General features: G+C 37.1%; 1 protein-coding gene across 1 annotated transcript in view; it reads right to left on the reverse strand.

Moving 5' to 3' along the window:
• The window catches only part of CHIC2 (cysteine rich hydrophobic domain 2), a 54,961-nt gene that overhangs the window by 24,680 nt on the left and 6,081 nt on the right, over positions 1–24,200 (reverse strand). Inside the window, exons 2-3 of the mRNA XM_043447613.1 lie at positions 1,971–2,025; positions 1,674–1,829 (exon numbers count right to left, since the gene is read on the reverse strand). Of these exons, the coding sequence (XP_043303548.1) occupies positions 1,674–1,829; positions 1,971–2,025 (211 nt within the window). The remainder of the gene's footprint in view (positions 1–1,673; positions 1,830–1,970; positions 2,026–24,200) is intronic.

A 24,200-nucleotide genomic window follows, 5' to 3' on the forward strand; every position in this document is an offset into this window, starting at 1 on the left:
AAGTACAGACTGAAATAACCTAAAAAAGTCAATCTACCTTATGTCTCAAATAAGAAAAAATTCAGTGAAAGCATCCAAAATATGATCTTGTTACTAAGAATGCATGGAGAAGGGTAGGAAGTTTCTTTTTGTTTTCTAAATCCTACACTGTGCACACATTACAATATCTTGTTTATTCATTAAAAAAAAAATAACTGTTTCAAAGGTTTCTATAGCAATAATACTCTTTAATTCCTTGGATTAAATAACAGCAACCAACCAAGCAAGGGAGTTACAGCAGTCATGCAAGCACGGGAAACGCCCGAAGAGCAGGAGGGAGCGAGGAGATCTAACTACAAGAGCCACAAACTCAACCGTGCGTGCAGGAAAAACCAGAGTTTCTTCTTTTAATCTATGGTAGGAAGATGATCTGGTGAGTACTATATGGGGGGAGAAAAGAAATATTCTTGGACCATAAAAAATTAAATATTACAATAGCAATTCTATTACAAGGCAGTATCTACTTCCTATCAATAAAATGCACTAGTTAAAAACCTTTTCCAGTAGAATATACATCTTATTTTGTAAGACAAAAAAGGACAAATAAAATTTGCTTTTCTATATTTCTTATTATTTGATGACAAAATGAAATGTAGCCACACAAAATATTCATTCATTTCCAATGTATTTCATTTTTATACATATAATTACCATAATTTTTTAAAGCTTTATAACAAAAAAATGTAACATTCAATCTGTACTAATTTGCCATACCTCTACCCACATCTTGGAAATTTTTTATTATAAGCAGTCAAAATTATTAGTCTTTAGATCATTTGTTTGCCTTCCCTGGTGGCTCAGTCAGTAAAGAATCCTCATCTGCACTGCAGGAGACCTGGGTTTGATTCCTAGGTCAGGAAGATTCCTTGGAGACAGAATGGCTACCTACTCCAGTATTCTTGCCTGGAAAATCCCACAGACAGAGGAGCCTGGAGGGTTACAGTCCATGGGGTCGCAAGAGCCGGACACGACTTAGCAACTAAACCACTACCATCAGATCATTTTTTTTCAGATTATAAGATTACTATTTCATCACAGGAAACTTGTAAAATAACAGCAACAAAAATTCTTTCAATAAAAAGAGAAAATCAAATTTTCCATAATTTTAACAAATAAAAACAAGCACTGTTGCCATTTTTTTCTGAGGTACTATCTTATAGATCAGTACTAATGCTATTAATCAATATTTATTAGACTTACTTTGAACTACTCATCTAAAACCTTTACAAACACTATTTCATCCTTACAACAGTCCTATTCAGTAGGGAAGTAAATATTGCCATTTTACAGATATGTCAACTAAAGTTTAAAGAGGTTAGGAAACACATTCGAGGTGGTCACAGAGATAAGTGGCAGACCTTAATACAAATTTCCAATTACCACCATCAATGGATATATAGATAAGGCTGTACTCTACTCTAACGTAATGTCTTACATCATAAAAATTATTTTTAGATGGCTATTGAATATAACAGTATATGGTCAATCAATCACTTACTTCTCTACTGGATCAAATTATTTTTGTATATTATTCAAAAGAGTGACTCATTCAATACAAAAAAATAAAAACTAGAGGGTGCAAGATTTCGCTTGTCTATTTCTAAATTTAAATTAAAATATATAATTCAACTTACTCTTTTACTGAGGCAAATCACTGGCCACATACTGCAACCTAAAGTGCAGCAGCAACAAAGGCAGCCACAAAGCAGCCAACGTACATTAACAGGAAGGTTCTTCTTAAGACAACTGTTAACTCTGTTGATGCTGGCTTTAAATTCTTCAGGAGCTACCTAAAGAAAAATTTTAAGAAATAACAATACTGAAATATTAATGTCAATAAACATGTCTCTTTAACATAAATTTTCTTCTAATTTGTTAGGAAAAGACTATTTTTGAGGTATATAAATAATGTCTAAATAATTGACACTCACTTTTCCAGTTAATGAAGAGGGGAATTCTGATTCAAATTTGTTGCTCAGTCCAAATCTGTTTTAAAAAAAAGAGAAAAATATGTTATTATATGCCACTGTTGCAAAAAATAGACCATGTAACTTAGTAAAAGGTCAAGTAAATAAGAGCACAACTTTATACACAGAACAACAATGGAAGCTGAAGACATTATAATTAGCAATTTATGAAATGCAAAAAGCAATTTTGCAGCTGAATCAAAACTTTTATACAAAAGGTTAAGAATATATAAAGAAACCACTTTTTTTGGAGTTATCTTTGTGAGCCAAATATTAATGAAACGGAAAACAACACAACTGTCCAATTTTGTCAAAATTACTAAGATTCTTCCAATTAAGTACCAGAAAGCTAAAATCTCTGCTATTAATTACTCTTTAGGTCAAGAGCATTTTGTTAATACTCAACAAAGTAGTAACTACTCTAAGAATGCAAATAACATTTTCTAAGAACAGCATATCTACACTGACTATTATACCTAGAGAATGTTAAAAATATTTGGAACAACATGGCTACTTTAACTTTCAAATACTAAGACATCTGCTACACATATTTCCAAAGAAATGAAACCAAGGTAGTACATTTTAACATCTTTAAGCTTTTAAATGTTTGCACAGATCTTGAAGGTTGACTGGGCACTTGACTATTTCTTAGCATAAGTTAGCAGGAAAGGAAAAAAAAACATAGACACATTGGTAACAGCAGATTGCACTCTGGAAATAAAATTGAGATGCTTATATATGATAATTTTTACTGGATTCTGGAGCCAAATCTTTCTTCCAGTTTTACTGAGGTTTACTTGGCATATAAAACTGTATTAGTTTAAGATACACAACCAAATGATCTGATACATGCGACACTGTGAAATGATTACCACAGTAAGTTCACTAGTTCATATCCATCACCTCACGCATTTTTTTTCTCCTGTGAAGAAAATGGTTAAAATTCACTGTCTTAGCAACCCTTGAATACACAAGACTGCATCTTAAATAGCTGGCACTGATAAGAGGGATTCCCTGGGATATTCTATACGAAAGAGCTGGCCAGGGTTTCTGACTCAACCATCAGGGAAGCCACAGAGAGAAATCAAGTAGGTGGTCTGTGTTAAGGCAGTAAGGGGTGGTGGAGACTGGCCAGGTATTGTGTGACTGTAATGAGTCAGATCTAGCTGACTACTGTCACACTAGAATGCAGGCCTACCCTTGACAGTCTGTATGACTTTCTTCTAGGAGGAGCTAGAAAACCAGACCTCTATGCAAAATTTCCCACATTTAAAATAGTGTGCAAGTCAATCACAGCACTTCTGTGGGTCAGGCTGTCATTTGTATCATGACCTAGACTTCTCCACAACATCTAGATGGTGGCATCAAAGACCATCCTATCATCATCTTAAAGTACTTTCAAAAATTATTTAATAGTAGCATTGAAATAACATCAATATGTCCTTATAAACAATGGATACTATTTATGAAAAAAACTACAATACAATTACCTAGGTCCAAGACAAAGTTCTCTTCACACTAAACATAAACCATTACTATTTAATATAACTCTGGTATTGATGACATTGTCTTTCCAAGACTCTGAGCTAAACCTATTTTTTAATACGGGGGCCTCAGAACAATGTGATTCTACTTGAAATTGCCCCTATAGATAATTCACCTCCAACTGCAAAGGTCCTAGCACGAGGAAAAGGTGTACAGGGCTTGCTGATAGTTCTGAGGTCTAGATAACGGACTTCCTTTTCATCTATTTCTCTTAGAGGAGCTATAATTCAACAAATGTTTACTGAGTATTGGCTTCTAAATTATACGTTTCCATCTCTTGTGTCATCTCCTTTTGTGTGACGACTTTCTCCTTTAATCAATAGGTTTCATTTCAATCACGTTTATTAGTGCAATTAACCATCTCCTTCCAACTGATTTTGAAATTTTTTTAGAAAAGCAACAATCAGATACCTCCAAGTCTTCTAAAGATAAGTGTCTTCCCCTACCATCTTCAGCCATTAATATTTAATATATTTAAATAGTTAAAAGACTATTTTATCAAATACCAGTAGTTTGCCAGGTAATATGTTATGTTGGAGGGAGCAGTCCAGCATGAGTATAAACATCAATTTCCTTTCTTTCCCAAGACTGGATAGTCCTTACAATAGGGTTGAGTGGCTGGGTGTTGATGCTTTACCCAGGGAGCACTACCAGCTAACTGCCCTGATGTTCCTGTAAGTCAAGGTTCCTTTTAAGTCAGGCTAGTGATTATTCTTCTGAGGAAGAGCTAGCAGTTACAAGGACTTTCCTTAGGCACTCCCCTCTTCAGTCATACTTTTGATGTGTCTTAAAACAGATAGTAACCCTTCTTCTTTCTTCATCTCACCCCCAAAAGAATGATGTGTTCACAATAGATAAGAGTGCTTAGCTCTGCCACCAGCCGTTAACTTGGTGCCAATGCTATTTCCATTTTGCCTCACTTGTGGTTTCCCACCTTCTGAACAAGAATACCTGTAAAGAGTGTCAAAAAAATACTGCTGTTGAAGAGCTCGGAGTATCACCAGCCCACAGGAGTGAATCCCAACAGCAATTTGCTTTCCTTTTAAAAGTCTTAAGAAGACATTTAATTTGAATCAAGTATTTCATGATTATAGGCAGATCAAGCCAGGATAACCAGGCACCCTTTCCATTTGTACTCTGCTATATTTAAACATTTGGTGTCAGGACCTCTTTGCTCTCTTAAACCCTTGAGGACTTCACTGAACTTAAGTTTATGTGATTTATATTTATCACTATTTTGGATTATACATTAGAACTGAAACCCCTAAAACATTTAAAATATTTTTTCATAAATGAGTCCACTATATGCTAATGAAAATGTTTTTATGAGAAATATTTTTCAAAGCAAAAAACTTTAATGAGATCGTCACACATTTCTTTAATGTCCAACAGCTGGAGAGAACTGAATTTCCACATCTCCTTCTGCATTCAGTCAGTAGTAACATGCTCTTTTGTGTGCATGAGTGCTCAGTCGTGTCTGACTCTGCAACTCCATGGGCTGCTGCCCGCCAGGCTCTTCTGCCCACAGAAATTTTCCAGGCAAGAATACTGAAGTGGGTTGCTATTTCCTACTACAGGGGATCTTCCCAACTCAGAGATGGAACTCATGTTTCCTGCATTGGCAGACGGATTCTTTACCACTTGAGCCACCAGGTAATCCCCCATGCTCTTTTGGTTAATGCTTATAAAGAAAATTGAGTTTCATCAGATATGTAGTTGGAAAATTGTGTATATTCTAACAACAGTTGACAAGTGGTAGCTTATTAAGAATTTTTTGCAAGGCAGAAAAAAAAATTTTATCAATGAACTTTTAATACTCTCTTAAATTAAAATCCACTGTATATCTTTTTTTTTATTAGCTTTTTTTTTTACCCATACCTGATTCTATAAGTTCATATATCTGTACCTTGAAAAACATGGTAGATTAAGTGATGCAGATTTCCAAATGTTGATACACGTCATTGTGTGATATCAGAATCATCACACCATAACTACCAATCTCATCAAAAGTTTTGGGAAGTTGTCAAGCTCACAGTGGCAGATATAAGCTTTCCAAAAATTCTAATTTTCATCTGAAAGCTGGAATTATTGACAACAAATGCTATCAACTGTTCTACCTGAAGTGAGTCTTGCTTTACTTAAAAAAAAAAAAAAAAAAGAGGCGGAATAACCAGCACTATATAAACAAAAGAAAATGGTTGCTTTAATATAAGCTACCATTTATACCTTAAAAACTAACTTCAAAGCATATTACTTTAATAGATGACTTTTTCCCTAGCTTTGAACGTTGCTGTTGGAGACAGGCAGTAGCTGTGGATTTTAACAAGTGTCCTTCGTAGCCATAAGCAATAAAAGAAGAAGGAAAAATGCAGGGAAAAGTTATAAAGGGTAACCACAAGGAAAGAGAGAAGAAACAAAGAAGAAAGTGAAGACTGACAAAGTGTTATCAACAACTGTCTTAATTACCATTCAATACTTACTACCTATCAGTCCATTAGATGTTTGAAGGAAAATGTAGACATATGCTGCATCTAGGTGGAGATGATGGAATTCCAGTTGAGCAATTTCAAATCCTTAAAAATGATGCTGTTCAAGTGCTGCGCTCAATATGCCAGCAAAATTGGAAAACTCAGCAGTAGCCACAGGACCGGAAAAGGTCAGTTTTCATTCCAATCCCAAAGAATGGCAATGCCAAAGAATGTTCAAACTACCACACAATTGTACTCATCTCACACACTAGCAACGTAATGCTCAAAATCCTCCAAGCGAGGCTTCAGCAGTATGTGAACCATGAACTTTCAGATATTCAAGCTGGATTTAAAAAGGCAGAGGAACCATAGATCAAATTGCCAACATTCGCTGGATCATTGAAAAAGCAAGAGAGTTCCAGAAAAACATCTACTTCTGCTTTATTGACTATGCCAAAGCCTTTGACTGTGTGGATCACAACAAACGGTGGAAAATTCTTCAAGAGATGGGAATACCAGACCACCTGACCTGCCTCCTGAGAAAACTGTATGCAGGTCAAGAAGCAACAGTTAGAACTGGACATGGAACAACAGACTGGTTCCAAATTGGGAAAGGACTACGTCAGGCTGTATATTGTCACCCTGTTTATTTAACTTATATGCAGAGTACATCATTCAAAATGCTGGGCTGGATGAAACACAAGCTGGAATCAAGATTGCCAGGAGAAATATCAATAACCTCAGATATACAGATGACACCACCCTTATGGCAGAAAGTGAAGAGGAACTAAAGAGCTTCTTGATGAAAGTGAAAGAGGAGAGGGTAAAAGTTGCCTTAAAACTCAACATTCAGAAAACTAAGATCATGGCATCCAGTTCTATCACTTCATGGAAAATAGATGGGGAAACAATGGAAAACAGTGAGAGACTTGATTTTGGGGGGCTCCAAAATCACTGTAGATGGTGACTGCATCCATGAAATTAAGACACTTGCTCCCTGAAAGAAAAGCTATGCCAACCTAGACAGCATATTAAAAGCAAAGACATTACTTTGCCAACAAAGGTCTGTCTAGTCAAAGCTATGGTTTTTCCAGTGGTCATGTATGGATGTGAGAGCTGGACTATAAAGAAAACTGAGTGCTGAAGAATTGATGCTTTTGACTGTGGTGTTGGAGAAGACTCTTAAGAGTCCCTTGGACTGCAAGGAGATCAATCAGTCCATCCTAAAGGAGATCAGTCCTGAATATTCATTGGAAGGACCGATGCTGAAGTTGAAACTCCAATACTTTGGGCACCTGATGCGAAGAACTGACTCACTGGAAAAGACCCTGTTGCTAGGAAAGATTAAAGGCAGGAGGAGAAGGGGACGACAGAGGATGAGATGGCTGGATGGCATCACTGACTCAATGGACATGAGTTTGAGTAAGCTCTGGGAGTTGGTGATGGACAAGGAGGCCTGGTGTGTTGCAGTCCATGAGGTCACAAAGAGTCGGACATGACTGAGCAACTGAACTGAGCTGAGCTACATCTACATCTATTCCTATTACCTGAAAGATTTTGTCCTGAATCACTGTTAAAATAATCATTGCTTTAGAAGTGATAAAAAATTTAAACTGTTTTCAAAGAATGGCAAGAAGAAACTGGCACATCAAACTTAGCCTATTTTACTCTTATATATTACAAGTTTACAATCTACTAGGACTTGCAGAAAAAGAGAATTCATTCAAATCAAACTATTGAGCACCTTCTATGTAACATTTCATGATCACAAAGTCCTACAAAGGAAGGCTTGCATAGCTTTTTAAAATTTCTTTAAGGAAGAAGGTATTTATGAGGACTATTTTTAGCTTTTGCTTGTGTGTGGGGGTGGGGGATGCAGTGGATTTTAGTCCCCTGACCAGTATTGAACCTGGGCCCTTGGCAGTGAAAGTGCAGAGTTCTAACCACTTAACTGCCAGGAAATTCCTCCAATTCTTACTTTTTTATAAATTGAGTTAATTTTGAAAGTTCTTAGAAGTTCTTATAATACACCTGGTGAAGTTCTGCAAAGGGACTGAAACTTTACACCTCAGTCTAAATGGAATCTTGAAATAGGCTTCTTTTCATGTCACGGTCTCCTTGTTCCTAATCTACAGCCAAAACTCAGAGTAAGTGAGTCTAATCTGCTATCCTGCACTCTCATCTTCATCCATTTCAGAACCTCTCTTCATGACAGATCCTACCCTTTCCAAACTTCTTTTAATATTTAACTTTGGAACCTCTAATTATTGATCTGCTACTTGGATACCTTAAATAGGTATATTTTCTCCTATGAAATGACAATCTCTCCTTAGAAATTCTCAACTACAGCTCATTCTCTGGAGTCCATCTTCCAGACTCCATCTTCCATGTTCTCATAATACTTGACTATATTCTCTCTTGCATAGCCAATTATCATGTCTCATTATAATAATGTCATAAGCCTAATTCCCTATCTTGATAATCAGTGAGATGGTTACAGGTAGGCATGATATGTTAACTATCTTTATATTCTAAATGTCCGGCCCAATGCCTGATAAATATTCAATAAATACTTGCTAAATAAATTAATTTCCAAGCCAGAAAAATGGTTTACATTTCACTAACTCCTCACTGCAAACTTCCACTCCACTGTTCTCTCTTCTGATGCACATGATTCTCACATTGTCCCAAGCCCCAACCATCATTTTCAGTATTCCAGGTCACTCCCTCGGTACTGAGGATCCCTAAGATCATCCTCCGGTTTGATGCTTCACTAGGAAGACTCAGGGGACTCAACATATTGTTGTACTCAGAACTAGATTTACTATAGCAAAAGGGTACAAAGCAAAATCAGCAAAGGGAAGGGGCATATGGGGTGAAGTCTAGAGGAAACCAGAAACAAGCCTGCAAGAATCTCTTCTCAATGAAGAATACAGGATGTGCTCAGTTCCCCTAGGCACTAGTTTTCACAACATATATATAACGTTGTCTACTAGGAAAGCTCATTAGAGTCAGTACCCTTTTACCAGGGACTGGTTACATAGGCCCCCTCTACTTACCATGTACCAAAATTCCAGACACCCAGAAGGAAAGCAGACGTCCAGTACAAACCACATTATTTGTACAAACAGATTAGGCACAGTGAGCCATTCTTATCAATTCTGGGCATGCTGGGAACACTTCCAAAGTGCAAGTTCTCAGACACCAACCAAAAACCAACACAGCAAACAAAGCTTTTTAAGGATAGCAGTCTCAAGTCTGCCATGTTCTTTTCTGCACAACTTCACACTCTCTAAGGACACAGACACTTATGTCAGTTTTTTCTTTCTACAACAACTCCTGTCTTTATCCCAAATAATTCAATATTCAGCACCTAAATCTAACTATTAACTGACCTTATCTATTCTGAGGAAATTCACTTCTATTTAATTCAGCAACCAACATCAACACTTAGAATTATATCCTGAAATTCAGAACTGTAAATTTCTCCTCTTACCACTAACCCATCAATCATTTCATTTCTCCCACTTTTATTAAATTTGTTTCCTCATGTCTGGTTGTAACCCACTCCTCCTCACTCCTCCTCCTTGTTTCTCCATTCTAAATCTGCTCCATGGGACTCTACTTTCTCTTTACCTGCCAGAAATACACAGTTAATCATTTAACCATACTCAAAAAACACCCTTTATTTTCTGCACCTCTGGAGAGTCTTTTGTCAATCGAACTGAAATGTTTACATTCTTCACTTCAATTTCCACTGCCTGGAGCTACACTAGGAAGAAAAAAAACATAAATTACATCTAACTTCAGTTAGATTAATGCTGTAACAATCTTAAATCATTCATAATCAGCTTCCTTTTCCATACTTCACAACTGCTCCTCTGTATGCTCAGCCTTATCCTCACAAGCCACTTTTTTTCTTTTTGCAGATAACCACAGTTCCTTAACTCCAACCAAAGAGAAAAAAACCAATGAAATAAAAAACTGCTTTGCCTTCTCTCAGTAACTTTATCATCTTTCTCAATGGAGGCAAGCTAATCATTTGCTACGGTGCAGCTCCCTCAGTATCCTCTGCAATCTACTCATTTCTCCCTCTTTTGGGGCTCCTTTACACGAAGCTTACAAAATTGCCTAAGTCTACTCAGCCTGAGAATCTGAACTATTTTCCTCTCTCTCAACATATTTCTTTCTCTCTCATCTCTTTTCCTTCCTCATCCAGTGCCTTGAAAAAGTCTTCCACATTCATCTCTTTATTTCACCTACCATTCATTATTCAAACCACTACAATCCAGGATGTAATCCAAATTTCTCTACTGATGAGACTGCTCTCAACAGAATAGCTGAAAACACTCTTTTCGTTGAGTCCTACTTAATAGTGCATGCTTTCTCCTAGCAAACAGCTTGATTACCAGAGTAGGGAATGTCTTATTTGGTATGCTGCTAAGTCACTTCAGTCGTGTCTGACTCTATGAGACCCCATAGACGGCAGCCCACCAGGTTCCCCCATCCCTGGGATTCTCCAGGCAAGAACACTGGAGTGGGTTGCCATTTCCTTCTCCAGTACATGAAAGTGAAAAGTGAAAGTGAAGTCGCTCAGATGTGTCCAACTCTTAGTGACCTCATGGACTGCAGCCTACCAGGCTCCTCTGTCCATGGGATTTTCCAGGCAAGAGTACTGGAGTGGGGTGCCATTGCTTTCTCCCTTATTTGGTATCAGTTCAGTTCAGTTCAGTTCAGTTCAGTCACTCAGTCGTTCTTTGTAACCCCATGCATCACAGCACGCCAGGCCTCCCTGTCCATCACCAACTCCCGAAGTTTACTCAAACTCATGCCCATCGAGTCGGTGATGCCATCCAGCCATCTCATCCTCTGTCGTCCCCTTCTCCTCCTGCCCCCAATCCCTCCCAGCATCAGGGTCTTTTCCAATGAGTCAATTCTTCACATGAGGTGGCCAAAGTATTGGAGTTTCAGCTTCAGCATCAGTCCTTCCAATGAACACCCAGGACTGATCTCCTTTAGGATGGACTCATTGAATCTCCTTGCAGTCCAAGGGACTCTCAAGAGTGTTCTCCAATACCACAGTTCAAAAGCATCAATTTTTCGGCGCTCAGCTTTCTTCACAGTCCATAGAATACAGCAAATACTTTCTTTGCTATGTCTTCTATTTCTACCAAAGCTTTTGCTTTTTTAATCTATTCTACACCAACCAAAGCAATATTGTCAGATAAAGTTTTAATGAAACCATCCTTTTTTATTAAATGGACAAGAAAAGCCACGTACTTCATGTTTGCCGACTACAAAATACCATCTTTAATGATTTTGATGTGACATAAGTTACTTAGTTTTTATACTACCTTAGTTCTAGTTCAGCAGGAGGGTTGGGGGAGAGGGGCTGTTTTTTTTGCTTTTTTTAAGTTTGGCAGGGGGTAGGGTTTGTTAACAATGAAAGTGACATATGTTTCAGTTTAACTTGGCAGCATGAGAAATTATTCCTTTTATCCATTATGTTCCTTCAAGTTTGAGGTTTTTAAGTATAATAATAATAATTACTTTATTCTAAGTCAAAGTATAATTGGCCATGGACAGTAATAAAAAGGTCAAATTTCTTAAAATAATAATTCAATATACTTGAAAGAAGAATAATGGGTAGGAAGCTGAATTCAACCTAATAACCTAACATTTTATTAATCCAAAAAACTGGAAGCAGCACTTAATAATTTTAAGATACAATCCAAGGTGGGTGGCATCTTAATTTAGTTAGCTACAGAGACTAATAGATGATATAAAACTAAAAAACATTTTATGTTGGCAAGAAGGTCTTAAGATGGAAAATATCCATGTACTGTCAGTGAACTATAAATTATTACAACCATTCCAGAAATTAATTTTGCATTAAAAATATTTATACTTTTGGTACAGTCATTTTTCCTTTCAGGGATCTTGCCTAAGAAATAATCTAAAATGTGAATAAAAACATATGCATAATTAAGTTTCCTGAAACTTTATTCACAATAGAGAAAAATAAAATAAAATGTTGGGAATGTTAAGTAAACTACTACAGTATCTCAACATAATACTAGACAACTATTAAAAATGAAGTTGCAAACTAATAATATGAACATATACTGTTAAGCAAAAAATACAAAAACACACACATAGCATATGATCTAGAATGTAAAGGAGAAAACCTTACAAAATCATAAACCCTTCAAGCACACAATTTGATAGTGCAGAGAGAGGAGCCTGGACTACCGTCTATGGGGTCGCAAAGAGTCAGACACAACTGAGTGCACACACACACACAGAGGGTCTTAAAAACATTCATTACAGTGGCACAGACGTGTTCATGAATAACCAAGTATTATTTAGTGGTTTTCTGTTGTTTTTTTTTTTTGTTTTAAATACTTATTTATTTGGCTGCCTTGGGTCTTAGTTGTGGCATGTGGGATCTAGTTCCCTGAGAAGGGATCGAATCTGGGCCACCTGCATTGGGAGCTCAGAGCCTTAGCCACTGGGCCACCAGGGAAGCCCCTGCAGTGTTATTCTAGTGAGGGAGATCTAAACACATTTTGTTTCATTTGTTGTTTCTTAAAATAGGATCTATTTTTCAGTAGATATATAAGCAAATATATTAAAAGCATTTTATAACAGACAACATCAACATAATTTCTTCTATTTCAATCTTTTATTTGGTATTAACTAGGTATGTTATCATAAGTAAAAAAGAGTTTGGGGTTCACTAATCAACAGCTTTCCTGGATGCATTTCAACTTTTTCTATAGTTTTAGTTCATATAACCATGTCCTTTTTTTTTTTTTTAACTTTGATTTTTAATTCTTCTGGGTTCCTTGTATCTCCTCATATTAATGTCTCTTAGAATCCAGTGGTGCACTGTTATTTTGAATTAAAATATACTTTGAACTCACAGTGAATTTTGCCTTTTAAATAGAGGAAGTATAACAATCTGACTTCAATTTTGTTTTGTGCTGTGTTTATTTTCCTTGTTTCTGAGTGCAGTGCTACTTTTAACAATGAAAGTTTTAAAGCAGTAAAAAGACTACAATTGTATGAAATTAATTATGATACACTAATCTGAAAGATACTACATAGCTCAAAACCATTTACACTAGAGAGTAGCCTGTTACTATGCATGCCTAATTAGGATCCCCCTAAACTCTGGTGAATTAGATCACAAATGGGCATTCGCTTTAAGAATAACTAATTCCTGGGCTGTGGGATGGCCAGGGCTACCCAACCAGGACAACATCAACTAATTCAATCTGATCCTCTTTCCTGAGGTATCTGAGAAAGAAACAACAGATGCTAACAAGAAGGCTGAAACAAGAGCCAAGATATAGTAAAGTTATGAGTAAGTAGAGGTTAAAACAAATTAAAAAAAAAAAAAAAGAATAGGCTGAAGCCAACAGTAAGCAGAAACTGTTAAGATAAAAGGGAAAAAAGGTCTGCCAGTTCGTGGCAACAGCAGAAGCTAGGACTGAAAGGTGCGTTGCTGTGACAGACCACCAGACCAGAGGACACACGCTGCTGAGGAAAACGACACAACGACTTCATCACCAGAGCTGCGCGCAGTTATCCAAAACAATAATGTTCCAGTCTCCTTGAAGTCTGGCTATACAATCGCAGTTTCCTGTCTTCCTTAGTCTCCACGCACTCTGACAAAAAATCTGCACAATGAAAGGACCCCTGAGTGTTTCTGTTCTTGGAATCTAATAGAGCCTAATACTTCAGACTATGTAAGAATCTGTAATAACACTGGCAAATGTTCCCAATATATTAAATAAAGAATGCAGAATACAAAGTACATTATAAGTATGGTCTCAATTTTTTAACAAAAATATTTACATAAAAACAGAAAAAGTTTATCAAAATAGTGATTAACCTTAGGCAATAATATTATGGGTGGTATTTCACTTTCACAATTTCATATTCTCCAAAACTTCAATAATTACATATATGTACTTTAAACCAAGTATTTTATTAGGAACAAATACATCAAAATAGTAAATGACCGTTTCCTCTTGGTGATAATAGATGATTTACTTTCTGCTTCACTGGGAAATACTACTTTTCAATTTTTAATAATCTTTTGGCTTTTCATTAGAATTAGAAAAAGTATTAAACCTGAAAAAAAAGTAGATAAAGGAGTTTTTTTTTCTACCTTGCCTAAGGGAATATACATGCAACTGACATGTTTAGATTTCAAGATACTTCTACCAGTTTAAAGTGTATTTCAGAGCATACTTTAAGGATTTTTAACATATATTTAAATATATGTTAAATAAATTGTAAAGAATTTGAAAATTAAATAGGAAAAAAAATTCCTAACTCTACAAAAATAGAATCTCTGAATCTGAGAGCTAAAAGGGCCACAACCATCATTTGGTCCAAATATTTAATTTTACAAATGAAGAAACTGATGCATAGAATGCAAATAACTTGGGTATCATAACTAATTAACATGTAAGATCTAGGCTAGAGCCTTATTCTCCTGAACCCAAGCCGGGGTAATTTCTACTACTGATCAATGCCTCTAATAACTTTCATTGTAAGCAAAGAAAACGTTTATCTCCTTGAACTAGAAACTCTAAATTGAGAAAACATTTGAGAACTGGATGGAAAAAAACTTTTTCCATCAAACAGAAATTATAAAATTAAAAACAACATATGGGACTTCCCTGGTGGTCCAGTGGCTAAGACTCTACGCTCCCAATATAAGGGGCCTGAGGTTCAATATCTGGTCAGGGAACTAGATCCCACGTCGCAACTAAGAGTTTGCATGCTGCAACTATAAGATCCCACAAGCTACAACACCCAGAGAAGCCAGATAAATATTTTAAAAATAAATTTTAAAATGCTGATAAACTACAAGAATGCATTAAAAAATAACACACAATAAATATTAACATTCTCATATGGATCTAGGGGAAAAAAATCTGGTTTTGAGCTTTTCACATTTGTATCTAAAATCCCCAAATATATAAGATTTTCCTATAAGTATTTCTGTTGATGAATTATATAGAGAACACTTGAGTTTGCTGCTCTGGTTCAATAAAAGCAATTAAGCAAACAAGATTCTGGAGCCAGACTGCCTGGACTGAAATCTTGACTGCCTTTTCCAGATGTGTCACTTTCAGCAAGTTAGTTACTTTTTCTGAGCCTCAGTTTCCCTATTTATACACCAAGGATAATAACAACCTCTAACTCATTAAATGAGTTCACATACATAGACCACCAACAATGCATTGCATAAACTCCATATGTTTAACTGCTTTTTACAAAACAATGCAAATGTAATGCTATGTTTTTATTACGGTTATCACCCTTCTAATAAAGTTGACAATATTATCATTTAATGTCCACTATAGATAATGATGGGGGCTTCCCTGGTGTCTCAGAAGGTAAAGCGTCTGCCTACAACGTGGGAAATCTGGGTTCGATCCCTGGGTCGAGAAGATCCCCTGGAGAAGGAAACAGCAACCCACTCCAGTATTTTCACCTGGAAAATTCCACGGATGGAGGATACAGATGGTAGGCTACAGTCCATGGGGTCACAAAGAGTCAGACACAACTAAGCAACTTCACTTTCACTTTTTATAGATAATGATAAACTAGAGAATGTCCAGATCACAATGACGTCACAAACACCCTCTTCAAACAGCTTAGCAAATAAAACAACCAATGATAAAACTAACTAATGTTAACTGTCAAAGATACTCCAACTTTCGGCCAACCTCTTCAAGGTCAGGGGTAATGTGGAGGAAACGGGATACACAGCTGCTGGGTTCAGGAAGCCCACCGGGCTTCTCTGTCCAAGGAATTCTCCAGGCAAGAACACTGGAGTGGGTAGCCATTCCCTTCTCTAGGCGTCTTCCCAACCTAGGGAGTGAACCCTGGTCTCCCGCACTGCAGGCAGATTCTTTACCTTCTGAGCCACCAGAGAAGCCCCTCAGGAAAGCTAGGAAAAATTAAACAGTTGGAGCTAATATGGGCAAGCATGAGGCCAGGAATCCATGCAGGTAAGACAAAGGTTGAAAGGCACAAAGAAGTTACTGTGGTGAAAATATAAGAGCAACACAATGGAGAAACAGAATGCCTGAATTCTAACCCTGGTTTGATATCAACTAGATATATTATCTCAAGAAAGCAAATTTTCTAGGTTTACTTGCCTCACATAAAACAACCTGTTCTCAGGGTCGCTTATGCCCAAAGGTCAAATGCAATTTCAAAGTTTTTAAGGAAAAAAAAATAGCAAGGTTTTCTGGATTCACATTTTATAGGTAGAACTACTACTACCAAAAAATGGAAGAAAGTTTTAAAACTTTATTCCTGTCAACAAAGTTTGAGAGTTTTCCTAAAGTTTGTACTCTTTACCAAGTGTGGCTCATTTCACATTCTGACAGAGGAAGCACTATGAAAAAAGAGAAGCACAGAGTAAGGGGAAGTAGATGAGTTTTAATTTTAAGTAGAAAGGAGGATAGGACTCATTAAGATAATTGTGAAAGATGTGAAGAAGGTGAAGGAGCTAGCCATTTGGGTATCTGGGGCAGAGGGATATTCCAGAAAGTGGAACCAAACAGTGCAAAGCCCTAAGCCAGAAGTGTGCCTAGAATAATTCAGGGAATAGAAAGGAGGCTTGTGTGACTAGACTAGGGTAAACAAATGAAGAACGGTGGAAGTCGGAGAAATAATGATGGGCCACATCAGGTAGGGTCTTACAGGTCATTAAAAGGAACTTTAATTCTGAAGATGGGGAGTTCTGACAGAAAATAGACATGATCTGATTTGTGTTTTAAAAGAATCACTGTGGCAGATGTACCAAAAAGACTGTAAAGGTTGAGAAGCAAAGGTGGGAGCAGGGTGAAGAAAAGTATGAAACACAAGGCAGAAGAGAGACATTGACAACTCACACCAGCAGTACAGAGATGGCAAAAAGTGGTTAGATTTTAGATATTTTTTTTCCATTTATTTTTATTCGTTGGAGGCTAATTACTTTACAATATTGTAGTGGTTTGTGCCATACATTGACATGAATCAGCCATGGATATTTTTAAGACAGAGTCAAGAGATTTACTTCTTGACAGATTAGATGCCGTAAAAGAAAAATAGGGACCATCAAGGATGTGTCAAAGACTTTTTTTACTCTAAGCAAACAGGATACCAGGTATACCATACACTGAGAAGGAGAAGGCTGCACTTGAAAGCTGATACAGGGGGAAAAATACAAATTCAGTTTTGGATATTTTGGACTCTGAGACACTCAACCCATACAAATCTATAGACTCAAAAGAATGTTATCTTCTTGTCAATATGATAACACATATGAACATCAGTTCAGTTCAGTTCAGTGGCTCAGTCGTGTCTGACTCTTTGCGACCCCATGGACTGCAGCACAACAGACTTCCCTGTCCATCACCAACTCCCGGAGCTTACTCAAACTCATGTTCATTGAGTCTGTGATCCCATCCAACCATCTCAGCCTCTGTCGTCCCCTTCTTCTCCCGTCTTTAATCTTTCCCAGCATCAGGATCTTTCTCAATGAGTCCGTTCTTTGCATCAGGTGGCCAGACTATTAGAGTTTCAGCTTCAGCATCAGTCCTTCCAATGAATATTCAGGACTGATTTCCTTTAGGATGGACTGGTTGGATCTCCTTGCAGTCCAAGGGACTCTCAAGAGTCTTCTCCAACACCACAGTTCAAAAGCATCAATTCTTCAGCACTCAGCTTCCTTTATAGTCCAACTCTCACACTTTCACTCTCCTGTTTCACTTTCATCAAGAGGCTCTTTAGTTCTTCACTTTCTGCCATAAGGGTGGTATCACCTGAATATATGAGGTTATTGGTATTTCTCCTAGCAATCTTGATTCCCGCTTGTGCTTCATCCAGTCCAGCATTTCTCATGATGTACTCTGCATATAAGTTAAATAAGCAGGGTGACAATATACAGCCTTGACACACTCCTTTCCCAGTTTGGAACCAGTCTGTTGTTCCATGTCCAGTTCTAACTGTTGCTTCTTGACCTGCATACAGATTTCTCAGGAGGCAGGTCAGGTGGTCTGGTATTCCCATCTCTTGAAGAATTTTCCACCGTCTGTTGTGATCCACACAGTCAAAGGCTTTGGCATAGTCAATAAAGCAGAAGTAGATGTTTTTCTGGAACTCTCTTGCTTTTTTGATGATCCAACGAAACGTTGGCAATTTGATCTCTGGTTCCTCTGCCTTTTCTAAATCCAGCTTGAACATCTGGAAGTTCACAGTTCACTTACTGTTGAAGCCTGGCTTGGAGAATTTTGAGCATTACTTGCTAGCGTGTTGAGATATAAACCAGAAATTTCAGATTCAATCTGAACACCTAAGTTATACAAATGGCAAGTGAAGACAGCACTTATTTTCTAATGCTAAACTCTGAGCTCAATGGAGTCAACTTTTTAGCTATTTTGGGAGATAAAGTCATAATCAAAGGAGAAATTAACAGATTTTAATACATAAAAATCATGCTTTAAAATCATCTGGCTGCCTTAATACACATCTAAATATCAATGTGGCTCATGGAAGGATAGAACTGAAAGTGCACCCAGAAGATACAGAACCCCTGGAGTTAGAGACATAAATATATGAGTCTCAGAATATAAGTCTAAAAATTTTAACTGTGTGACAAAATTCTATACATTTGAGTTCAACCAGCTCTGTGAAAGTATAATCTCATTCATAAACTAGCAACATCAAAAATTTACTTAAATCATGTACTACAATCACTCATCACTATACCTCATCACTATACAGTTTTATAATATTCTAGTATTAGAATTTTACTAATTTTCAACTATTAAGATTATATTTTCAACAGACATGTTGTTAAGCAGTAAAAGTTTTGTAAAATATATATACTAATTAAACTTCATGGTATTACTTCTGATAATATAGGGATTCAACTAATCTAACTTAACTACTTTACATTATCTGTATCAGACTAAGGAAAAAAGATTTTATAGATCTAATCTGTATACAGTCTAGAGTATGCTTCATAATTTATATAACATGATGAGCAACACAATGATGATAAACTATGTCCATTTAAGAAGCAATATACAGTTGAACTGGTTTGGAGCACAGACTACCAAAATATCAACTTCAAGTAACATTTACAATTTTTTAAAAAAATTTTAATTTATTAATTGGAATATAATTGCTTTACAATGTTGTATTAGTTTCCGCTATATAATAATATGAATCAGCTATATGCATGCACATATTCCCTCCCTCATGAACTTCCCTCCCACTTCCAACATCTATAATTGGATAGTTTAGAAAGGGCAGAGAAAGAAGGCTGGATACATAGGAACTCCTTCACTGGACTAATCAAGGACTCCACTGTAATTACTTACAATGCATGATGAAAGAGAATAAAACCAGCTACTCTTGTAGGAAGCAAACAGACAGACAGACAGATGAGGCAGACAGAGATACAGACATATATATTCACTTCTTATCAAAAAACAAAAGTAAGTTAAAACAATAGTCCAACCAACTCTATGCTAAGTAAACTTCACTTACTACATGTAGAATGGAAAAGAGCATCAAGAAGAAAATCATTTCTCCAGATCTTTGAGGAAATTTCAGTCCTTATGTAGACAATTCAGCTTTAAGAGTAAAAATGTAAAAAGCAGTCTTTTCCTCAAATTTAACGAACAGATCACTGTCAAACACCACACATCTTGTAGCTAAAGGGTACAAAGGTCCTCACTTCAAAATCTATGTCCTTGTGGGAAAGCCACGATCTTGTGGAGTAGCTACTGCTCTCTTGTCATACTTAGCTGCCCTGTGGCAGCAGAACAGGAAATGCAGGTATGTCATCATGACAGTCTCAAGTCAATAGTAAGCGTAGCCACCGATCTTTGACCTCACCCTCCACAAAGCCAAAACAAAGACCAAAAGAAAACAAAAAATAACACAACTGGGAAATGAGATGGCAAAAGTGACCAAGAAAATGTTCTGCCATACCTCATAGAAAAGCTGCTAAATTTGATGGCTTACAGCCAGAATTGTAATTCCTCCTTTATCTAAAGTCCATCACCCTAAATCAGGCCACTAACATCTCATCTTTACTGTTCCAACAGCTCCTAACTACTCTCCCCAGTTTCACTCTAATCTCTCTAACAATCCTTCTTGGTCCCTGAACTTGCCAACCTCATTTCAAGGAACTATCTCCTTTGTTTCCTATGTTCTAGCCACAATACAGTAGTAGCATCCTTTCAGTTCCTCAGGCAAGCCAAACTTATTTTGCTGTTCTCCAGACCTGCGGGGCTCTTCACAGGACTCTTTCACCCTTCCTAAATGTTACCTTCTCAGAGGGGTTCTCTATATCACATTATTTTCTGCCACAGATGCTAATGTCTCCTTCTCAGTAACTTTCTTAGACATAATTTATCTGTTAGCTGTAAGCTCCAGAAGGGTAGAGGAACTATGTATGTTTCATTCATAACTGTAAACTCAGAGCCTCACATAATACTGGGCATAAAATTTAATAAATACTTGTTAAATTACTTGTCAGGAAACCTCAACAAGACAGTTGATAATGAAGGATTAATTGAAAAATACTCTGAGGAGATAAGAATCTCAAAACCCAAGTATTAAAATTCAAGCATCTAAATCCAGCACTCAGAACCAACTTCTCTTACTTTATACATTGGTCTTTTAAAGTTGGTTGTCTCATTTCTAACCTACAGCTGATCAATTAGAAAGAAAAGAAGAACATAAACAGAAAGCAAAAGCTCTCATATGCAAAATTCAAAAGCAAGTGCCATTTAGAAAAGATCCTCAAACTTTAAATACCTCAAAGGCCTCCAAGAACATCACTATGTACCAATCTGTCAATATTTTCTTTTCATTAAAAGTTTCCTCTACTCAGTCAAATAATTCTGATAGGATCTTAAAGCAGGAGAGCATATTTCAGACTGATTTTCAAGACAATGATAAAGATTAACCAAAAAATACGCATGCAGGGATAAATATAAAAATATATGGCAATAATTTGCCAAATGTCTATTATGGGTTCAGGTAATATCCATCCTAAAGGAGATCAGTCCTGGGTGCTCGTTGGAAGGACTGATGTTGAAGCTGAAACTCCAATACTTTGGCCACCTGATGCAAAGAGCTGACTCATTGGAAAAGACCCTGATGCTGGGAAAGATTGAGGGCAGGAAGAGAAGGGGACGACAGAGGATGAGATGGTTGGATGGCATCACCGACTCAATGGACATGGGTTTGGGTGGACTCTGGGAGTCGGTGATGGACTGGGAGGTCTGGTGTGCTGCCAGGTTCATGGGGTCACAAAGAGTCGGTCACGACTGAGCGAATGAACTGAACTGAATCAGATAAGTTATTTCTGTCACACCTAATCCCTGAGATAGATATCCCTTTTGCAGATGAGAAAACAAAAGTTAAGAAAGGTTAATGGCTACAGTTTGGAAGTTTCTGAGAACTGAAATCAATCTGCTTGACATCAAAGACCACTCTTTCCACAGAACCATCTCTTGCTTGCCAAACGTGTCTAAGAATCAACCAAGCTCCTATCAAAAATAAAAATTCCTAGACTCTTCCCTTAAAGATTCTAATTGGGGATGTCTGAAATGTGTATTTTTTAAAATGTCCTTAGTGATTCTGATAATCAGGCAAGTGATTCTAATAATCAGGCAAGTTTAAGAAATACTGTACTGAGATTAAGTTAGACTGCATGAACATGCAAACATTGGTATAATACATCTGATTTTACAAATGGATTCTGAAACAAATTGTGAAAAGTCACCAACAAATCTTACACAGAAGACATCAGAGTAAGGATACTTAAAAGCATCTGTTGCTGTTATATTTTAAAGCTTAATTTCATTGAGAATAATATCTTAAGTAGCTTTATAGTAGATTAAAAAGCTAAGCCACAGATACTAAAAAGACTTAAGAAGAGTCCATTCTGAACTTTCCTGGTGGTGCAATGGATAAGAAACTGCCTGCCAATGCAGGGGACACGGGTTCGATCCCTATCTGGGAAGATTCCACGTGCCATGGAGCAACGAAGCCCGTGCACCACAACGACTGAGCTCTAGACACCATGCTCTGCAGCCAAGTGTAGCCCCTGCTCAGAGAAAGCCAGCCCAGGGCAACAAAGATCCAGCACAAAAAATAAAGTAAAGTTACTAAAAACAGAAAAAAAGATTCCCTTTGGAGTATACAGTTGATCTAATATCCTAGGCATTTAACCTGTTAGGAATATAAACTCAAGTTGGGATTCAAGAGCAGCTCTCAAAAATATTATTCTTTAGAATAATGTTATTTAGAATAATAAGACCTTCTGATTACCATCATAAATAATCTCTTATCATTTACTTTCCACCATTTAGTTCCTATATTCCACTTAGCTAAACACATAACATTTTAAGTAGTAGATAATTTCACATCTGTTGGCAGGCAGAAATCCCACACTGAACTGTTTGGACTGGAATATCATGTGAATTTCAAATTACGGTAAAATTTTGATCAAGACCACCCCCACGAAAAAGAAATGCAAAAAGGCAAAATGGTTGTCTGAGGAGGCCTTACAAATAGCTGAGAAAAGAAGAGAAGCCACAGGCAAAGGGGAAAAAGAAATATATACCCATTTGAATGCAGAGTTCCAAAGCATAGCAAGGAGAAATAAGAAAGCCTTCCTCAGTGATCAATGCAAAGAAATAGAGGAAAACAATAGAATGGGAAAGACTAGAGATCTCTTCAAGAAAATTAGAGATACCAGGTGAACATTTCATGCAAAGATGGGCACAATAAAGGACAGAAATGCTATGGACCTAACAGAAGCAGAAGATATTAAGAGGTGGCAAGAATGCACAGAAGATCTATACAAAAAAGATCTCCATGACCCAGATAACCAAGATGGTGTGATCACTCACCTAGAGCCAGACATCTTAGAATGCGAAGTCAAATGGGCCGTAGGAAGTATCACTACAAAGTTAGTGGAGGTGATGGAATTCCAGCTGATCTATTTCAAATCCTAAAAGATGATGCTGTGAAAGTGCTGCACTGTATATGCCAGCAAATTTGGAAAACTCAGCAGTGGCAACAGGACTGGAAAAGGTTAGTTTTCATTCCAATCCCAAAGAAAGGCAACGTCAAAGAATGTTCAAACTATCACACAGTTGCACTCATCTCTCACACTAGTAGAGTAATGCTCAAAATTCTCCAAGCCAGGCTTCAACAGTACATGAATGGTAAACTTCCAGATATTCAAGCTGGATTTAGAAAAGGCAGAGGAACCAGAGATCAAATTGCCCACATTCATTGGATCATTGACAAAGCCAGAGTTCCAAAAAACATCTACTTCTGCTTTATTGACTATGCCAAAGCCTTTGACTGTGTGGATCACAACAAACGGTGGAAAATTCTTCAAGAGGTGGGAATACCAGACCACCTGACCTGCCTCCTGAGAAATCTGTATGCAGGTCAAGAAGCAACAGTTAGAACTGGACATGGAACAACAGACTGGTTCCAAACTGGGAAAGGAGTATGTCAAGGCTGTATATTGTCACCCTGCTTATTTAACTTACATGCAAAGTACATCATGAGAAATGCTGGGCTGGATGAAGCACAAGCGGGAATCAAGATTGCTAGGAGAAATACCAATAACCTCATATATTCAGGTGATACCATCCTTATGGCAGAAAGTGAAGAACTAAAGAGCCTCTTGATGAAAGTGAAAGAGGAGAGTGAAAATGTTGGTTTAAAGCTCAACATTCAGAAAACTAAGATCATGGCATCTGGTCCCATCACTTCATGGCAGATAGATGGGGAAACAATGGAGACAATGACAGACTTTATCTTTTTGGGCTCCAAAATCACTGCAGATGATGAGTGCAGCCATTAAATTAAAAGATGTTTGCTCCTTGGAAGAAAAGCTATGACCAACCTAGACAGCATATTAAAAAGCAGAGACATTACTTTGCCAACAAAGGTCCATCTAGTCAAAGTTATGGGGTTTTCCAATAGTCATGGATAGATGTGAGAGTTGGACTATAAAGAAAGCTGAGCACTGAAGAATTGATGCTTTTGAACTGTTGGTGTTGGAGAAGACTCTTGAGAGTCCCTTGGACTGCAAGGAGATCCAACCAGTCCATCCTAA

Source organism: Cervus canadensis, chromosome 26 (assembly GCF_019320065.1).
Source record: "Cervus canadensis isolate Bull #8, Minnesota chromosome 26, ASM1932006v1, whole genome shotgun sequence".
NCBI lineage: Eukaryota > Metazoa > Chordata > Mammalia > Artiodactyla > Cervidae > Cervus > Cervus canadensis.